This window comes from Notolepis coatsorum (genome assembly GCF_963971535.1).
Source record: "Notolepis coatsorum genome assembly, chromosome: 7".
Lineage (NCBI taxonomy): Eukaryota > Metazoa > Chordata > Actinopteri > Aulopiformes > Paralepididae > Notolepis > Notolepis coatsorum.
The window spans coordinates 42,834,020-42,841,824 of record NC_140171.1 but is presented as its reverse complement, the minus strand read 5'-3'; the positions used below and the strand labels follow the sequence as shown (position 1 = coordinate 42,841,824).

Sequence of the window (7,805 nt, the reverse complement as noted above, 5' to 3'; positions counted from 1 at the left end):
ATGGAACATAATATACCGATCATATGCATTTGAATTTTTTATTGTAGCGTGTATAGGGACGAAATGCCAATGGATTAAGTATAATATGCATCGCGGCCTAATACTAGCCTCCCAGGAATGACCCTAAACCGCTCTAAAACCATACTTATATTCACCACGGTATAAAACGGGAATGTATGGCTGGAAAAAAATATTCCTTTTTCACATCTTCAATGATAGATACTCGATGTCAAATGGGCCATAGTATTGCATCCATAGCTATAATATTTAAATAGTTATAGCCCTGCAAACAAGGTGAGCGACTCCCATCGTTTACAGCGGTGGCGGTAGCTACTAGAGGATGAGGCTAATCCCCTGCGGTCAATGAGTTAACAAGGTCCTTGAGGCATCATAATATATACCCCATACTGTGTTCAGTGAAACCAAATAAAAAGCCACTTCTCAAAGCTCACATAGTAGTTTTATTTCATTCTGGGACAAATTCACACGAGTACATGCCTCCTTTTAGCACCAACTTCACAGTTGGGTTTTTTTTATTTACGGTATTTTCAATGATTCTGAAAATAGATTATTTTACACACCTTTTACACATGCAAACAGAAGAAAATACACCAGTTTCAACATGTAGCGGACCGGTCCCTTAAATAAGAGCTTAACTCCGGTCCTATTCCATTTCTTTTTCTACTTCCCTAATATAGATTAAAAAAAACAAACGCGTGTTTTGCCTATGCATGTGCTCTTTTACCTGTTCTATTTGCTTTGTATTTTTATTTTTAATTATTTTGATCACTGATGGGTATAGTAGTGATTTAGTAGTGGACAATGAGTTGGAGTTTCCACTTCCAATAATGGAGCACACTAGAGCAGAACGCTCCCCCGCCTTCGCTAAAGCGAGCTGCGTTTGTCCCTGGTATTTCATGAGTAGGCCCACCCACAGTAGTAAAACAAACGCCCCATACAGGAGCTATAGGTATACAGTGCTTACAAACCCAACACGTTGGTTTATATGGCATTTTTATTATTATCTTATTGTCCAGTAACATGACCAAACAAACCGGTTGACACATAACAATAGTCCCCTGTCTTCCTCCTCCTCATCATCGCCCATATTTAGACTGAGCGAGTTGTCACAATGGGGTTTATCTTCAAGATATGGTTCAGAAGTGTCATCACCCATGCGCTTGGATTTAGTCCACTTGTCTGGAGCATCACTTTCTGACAAGCCACTTTCCAAGAACATGGAAAACAAATCAGAAAACATGGCCAGAGATCAGTGAATATCTGAAGAGCAACCAGGATTTTGGACAGGGCCAGAGGAGTGTGTATGCGTGTATGTATATATATATATATATATATATATATATATATATATCAGATTTAAGTGTGTGTATAATTTGTGTTTGTGTTGGCCATAGATACAGAATAATGAATAGATAGGAAATATTTGATCAGCTGAGGGACTGGATGACGTGCTTGTTGCCGTGGATACCATCAGCGGGCTGAGCGTAGATGGCGTGCGGGTGGTGACAGTTGAATAAAACTATGTTTATAAATAAACTGCTTTTGTGGTCAGAAGAGGTCACCGTAAAATAACATTACATGTGGTGATCCTTTCACCATTCTATATGTAGCCCGTTCATTTCGCTAGGCTATTTCTTTATGATTAGCCACTATTCTGTAACAGATAAGATGAAAAGAAATGGAGGGCAGGTGTATCACTACTTGATGACACCATTGCCCACGACATCTAGCCGTAAAGCTGCGGCTGTATCACGCAACCCAATAAATAGAAACAAAGTGAAGAAGGTGACATGCTCAAGAGATTATCCAAAGGCAGCGCCAGGCAGGTGACATAACGAGTGGTCCACTAGTGTTTCTAGCCTGTAGCTCGTCATGACAGACTGACGGACACAACGAGTGGTCCAATAGTGCTTCTAGCCTGTAGCTCGTCATGACAGACTGATGGACACAACGAGTGGTCCAATAGTGTTTCTAGCCTGTAGCTCATGAGACACTGACAGACACAACAAGTGGTCCAATAGTGTTTCTAGCCTGTAGCTCATGAGACACTGACACCACTATGAATTGAAAATGGGGGACCCTGATGTAAACAAGACAAACGTCTTTCTCTGGTCTGCATCCCCTTAACAATTGTGTGTATTGAGCTGTACTTTATTGTACCCATTCTGCAATCTGTTAAATAAAGTTTTCATTCATTCAGACACTGACAGACACAATGAGTGGTCCACTAGTGTTTCTAGCCTGTAGCTCGTCATGAGAGCCTGATAGACGCAGGTCCCCACGGTTTGAGTGTTTATCACAGCAGAGCGTTGGTGTGTGTAGGAATGTCCGCTCTATACATTATTCCATCTCTATGGTGTTGGCTTTATGTTTGATTGTGTGTGTGTGTGTGTGTGTGTGTGTGTGTGTGTGTGTGTGTGTGTGTGTGTGTGTGTGTGTGTGTGTGTGTGTGTATTCAGGGCTGGCTCTGGATGTGCCTCCGTAGCTCCTGGGCCTTGTCCCTCAGGTCAGGTCTGCTGTCTGACTGCATGGTGGACAGAGAACTCTGGAGCTGCTCCCGGCTTTTCACCGACACACACTCCCACTGCTGGCTCTCTGGAGAAACACATGGACAGTAGTAACAGGTCAACATCGTGTTAATGACAACTAAGGCTGAGACGATATGTCATCTGGAATAATCGATAAATCGGGACCAAATTATCGATAAATATAGATATTTGTATTACCGTAATTTTTGGACTATAAGCCGCGCCTTTCCCCCCCATTTTTCAACGGTGCGGCTTATACGTGACTTGACGTGACCAAACCCGAAAATGTAAAAATCAAAATATTGCTTTTTTGACTGCATTGAAATGTTATTTATCCGTTCCCTTATTTGCTAAACTTAATACAACTTGTAAATGAGTTAATTCTTGTTATTTGTCCGACAGTATTGTGTCCCAATGCTGATGGGAAGACTGTAATTAAACATTAAAACACCTGCGGCTTATATATGTACACATCATTCAATTTAGCTGCTGCGGCTTATATTCAGGTGCGGCTTATAGTGCAAAAATTACGGTAGTATATATATATATATATATATATATATTTTTTTAATTTGTATTTATTATTATTTAAACAACAAATGTATGTTTATTTTGCAGCAATTCTTTGTTGATTTCCCCATTCAAAACTACCACAGTGATCCTTCTCATTTTATAATTGGTGTGCACTGCATATTGAATGCACAGTGCAGAGTTGTAATTCAACTGAATTTACATGAAATGTGGATGTTTTAACGCAAACATGCCACAAGACCTAGTATTTTAGTATAGTATAAAAATATGCAAATATATCGATATGTGACGCCACTTATAAATCGATAAATTGATAAGTGGTCTCAGCCTTAACACTTTCAGAGCCCAAGCTTAATCTTGATTTACCGCTTGAATGCCCACCATCCACTTGAATGTTAGCGTTAATCAATGACTCGTTTTCCAGTCAACATTGTCGAAGCAGATAGTTTTTTTATCGGTTCATTTTCGTTTTATAGCATTTTGAAAAGCCCTAGTTTTCAAGGAAAATATAAATATTCCATGATAATCGCCCTTTACCGGAATATTCTAGAATACACAAAAACGTTGTCATTTTTCGGCCTATTTATGAATCGTTTTCAAATAAACGCTAGATTATCTATAGTATATGTGTACGTATGCACGCTATATAGGCGATCTGAAAAATCGATTCTCTGATTTCCTCAAAGCGATCGCCCACACACACACACAGGGCGAACGCAGAGATCTCAGCGAATACAACTCTGATTATCCCAAGACTTGTAAAATAGATTCCTTACCTCAGATCAGATGTTCTCCAAAAAGATCATTCCAATTCCTGATCGCCATTCCAAAAATCGATCGCTTTTATTGATCCAACGCTACATACTGTATTATGTATTCCACGCTGTTCTGAGGCTCCACAATGAATCCGATCGGCTCGGGTTACATGCCTGAGAAGTAAAATGTGGATTCCGGATTTTTCTTTTCTCATCCATTTTCATTGAGTCCATTCCAAAAGGGTGCATTACCATCTGGGAGACGATAGGGGGCGGTTTTTTCACATCTGAGCTCCTACAGGGGCTGCATACCAACGGGAGACTCGGTTGATGAAATATGAATTCAGATTGCTAATAAAAAAATAAAACGCTAATTGTCATCGTGGGCATTCAGGCATTGGGTAGATAAAACATCTTATCACGTTTTGGGCATTGAAAGTGTTAATGACAACATCTCCGTCAGGCATCGTTCACTAATGAAGGCCTCATGCTGCTCCGTCGCTGACCTTTCAAAACGCATGACCAATGGCTTCACGGTAGGTTGTAGTCACTGATAATTTCCAAAACATATTAACCTGCTTGATAAATGTAGTCTACATAACATGATATATTAGCCTACTCGAATCAATTTAAAATGAGTGGTTCTGTTTTTCACGTCAGTTTTGAGATGAAAAGAACAGCGGGCAAAGCGCCACCATCGTGGAAATGTGAATGTTACATGAGACTGGATCTGTGTGAATGTTACATGCGACTGGATATAATGTGAATGTTACATGAGACTGGATATAATGTGAATGTTACATGAGACTGGATATAATGTGAATGTTACATGAGACTGGATCTATGTGAATAATTGTTACATGAGACTGGATATGTGTGAATGTTACATGCGACTGGATATAATGTGAATGTTACATGAGACTGGATATAATGTGAATGTTACATGAGACTGGATATGTGTGAATGTTACACGAGACTGGATCTATGTGAATGTTACATGAGACTGGATCTATGTGAATGTTACATGAGACTGGATATGTGTGAATGTTACATGAGACTGGATCTATGTGAATGTTACATGAGACTGGATATGTGTGAATGTTACATGAGACTGGATCTATGTGAATGTTACATGAGACTGGATATAATGTGAATGTTACATGAGACTGGATCTATGTGAATAATTGTTACATGAGACTGGATATGTGTGAATGTTACATGAGACTGGATCTATGTGAATGTTACATGAGACTGGATCTATGTGAATGTTACATGAGACTGGATATAATGTGAATGTTACATGAGACTGGATCTATGTGAATAATTGTTACATGAGACTGGATATGTGTGAATGTTACATGCGACTGGATATAATGTGAATGTTACATGAGACTGGATCTATGTGAATGTTACAGAGACTGGATCTATGTGAATGTTACATGAGACTGGATATAATGTGAATGTTACATGAGACTGGATATAATGTGAATGTTACATGAGACTGGATCTTCACATGGAGACAATTATTTAAGTCCAAAACAAGGTATAGAATGAGAGAAGAGGTATATAGTTACTAGGTTGAGTACTGGGTTGAGTACTAGGTTGAGTACTAGGTTGAGTACCAGGTTGAGTACTATGTTTAGTACTAGGTTGAGTACTAGGTTGAGTACTAGGCTGAGTGCTGGGTTGAGTACTAGGCTGAGTGCTGGGTTGAGTACTAGGTTTAGTACTAGGTTGAGTACTAGGTTGAGTACTAGGTTGAGTACTAGGCTGAGTACTAGGCTGAGTACTAGGCTGAGTACTGGGTTGAGTACTAGGTTGAGTACTAGGCTGAGTACTAGGCTGAGTACTAGGTTGAATACTAGGTTGAGTACTAAGTTTAGTACTAGGTTGAGTACTAGGTTTAGTAATGGGTTGAGTACTAGGTTGAGTACTAGGTTGAGTACTAGGTTGAGTACTAGGTTGAGTACTAGGTTGAGTACTAGGTTGAGTGCTGGGTTGAGTACTAGGTCGAGTACTAGGTCGAGTACTGGGTTGAGTACTAGGTTGAGTACTAGGCTGAGTACTAGGCTGAGTACTAGGTTGAGTACTGGGTTGAGTACTAGGTTGAGTACTAGGTTGAGTACTAGGTTGAGTACTAGGTTGAGTACTAGGTTGAGTACTGGGTTGAGTACTAGGTTGAGTACTAGGTTGAGTACTAGGTTTAGTACTAGGTTGAGTACTAGGTTGAGTACTAGGTTTAGTACTAGGTTGAGTACTAGGTTGAGTACTAGGCTGAGTACTAGGTTGAGTGCTGGGTTGAGTGCTAGGTTGAGTGCTGGGTTGAGTGCTGGGTTGAGTACTTACCTCCAGTTCTCTTTACCAAGAGCTCCACCACAGACAAGGCTTCTGTCCTCACGGATGAGTAGCTCTTGTTTTCTGGACGGACAGATAAAGGGATGATGCTAATTAGGGGGTTCAATCCAACTGCGTTTTCATTAAAACTGTATCCATGGTTTGATTTAAATACATTTTGATCAAAGTGTAATCAGCGTGCATATTTCATGGGATTAATTCAGGGAGTAATAACAACAAAGTAATAACAAAATAAACAAGATTAATTTCCACTTTAGAGATGGATGTAATACATGTAATGCAGCACTGACCATATTCCAAACTGAGCATGACATAAGAGGGTACGTTTGTTCGGCCCTTACCTAGAGGATATGTGAGAGCAGCACAGGTTTCAGTGAGGATCTGGGACAGAACATTGATGTCCTGATGCCCCATCTCTAACAACAACAAGCTAGAAAGAGGAACAGTGAATAAATGACTCGACTACAAACCACTTCCAGAAGACATCTAATACTAGGGATGGGAAAAATCGATTCATGTACAAGTAAAAGTCCACTTTTCTGGATTGTGTTATTTCCCCCCACATTTTATGTTAATTTAAACCCTGACGGGAACTGAAGTAAATTCTATAAAATTTTACTTTAACCATGAAGTGTAACAACAATAGTTAGATGTGCTATGAAATTAACTAGTGTAAAAGTAATAATAATAATAATGGAGGTTCCTGGCGATTCCCACCCATATCTGGTACACCTACAAATATACATTCATTTCAGACCAAATTAATTTAATGTTTTTATTAGTGTTCAGTGTTTACCCCTGGAAATAAGCCTTCATGGACTGTAGAACTCCCAGCTGGACTTTCCAGGTGCTCAGCTTGAGTTTCTCACACATCAGACAGCACAACTCCACCTGGAAACGAGCTGTACACACAGGACCAAACATAGTTTAAAAATGTCAGTTTCTAAAGATTACAGATGCATAACTTAACTGTTGGTGTAACTTATTAAAATTTAATTTATAAATTAAACAGAGAAGGGGTCAAGATAGACTGGAGTATTCAATACCATCCCCAAAACAAGGACCAGCTGCAACCTTACATTGGGTTCTAAGGACCAGCTGTATCCTTAGTCTGTTTTCTAACGACCAGCTGTATCCTTAGTCTGTGTTCTAACGACCAGCTGTATCCTTAGTCTGTGTTCTAACGACCAGCTGTATCCTTAGTCTGTGTTCCAACGACCAGCTGTATCCTTAGTCTGTGTTCTAACGACCAGCTGTATCCTTAGTCAACCAAGTCCAAAGTCAACCAATGAACAAGATTCTTGTACCGGATCTCCTCTCTTGTAAAAGTATACCTTGAAGACTCTAACAGGAGCACTCATTCAAGGGTACTATGACTACTGCTTGACCTCACTCCTAAAACCCACCTCACCCCTGCCCACTTTGACAACCTAGGATGTCAAATCCCCCCCCCCACCCACCCCCCTCCAATGTACAGTTTCTTCCCCCTCGAATGTATATATCTTTATTATCTTTGTCTCTTAAACAGTACTGTATATTTGTATATATTGTACGTCATAAATGTCTGGATGTAACAGTACTGTATGTCGTGTATGTCATAAATGTCATGATGAAT

General features: G+C 39.8%; 1 protein-coding gene across 1 annotated transcript in view; it reads right to left on the bottom strand.

Annotated features, from left to right (window-relative positions):
* Nucleotides 1-498: 498 nt before the first annotated feature.
* The window catches only part of ecpas (Ecm29 proteasome adaptor and scaffold), a 98,234-nt gene continuing 90,927 nt past the window's right edge, over nt 499-7,805 (bottom strand). The window contains exons 46-49 of the mRNA XM_084319080.1: nt 6,987-7,092; nt 6,532-6,620; nt 6,182-6,253; nt 499-2,616 (exon numbers count right to left, since the gene is read on the bottom strand). Of these exons, the coding sequence (XP_084175206.1) occupies nt 2,477-2,616; nt 6,182-6,253; nt 6,532-6,620; nt 6,987-7,092 (407 nt within the window). The 3' untranslated portion in view covers nt 499-2,476. The remainder of the gene's footprint in view (nt 2,617-6,181; nt 6,254-6,531; nt 6,621-6,986; nt 7,093-7,805) is intronic.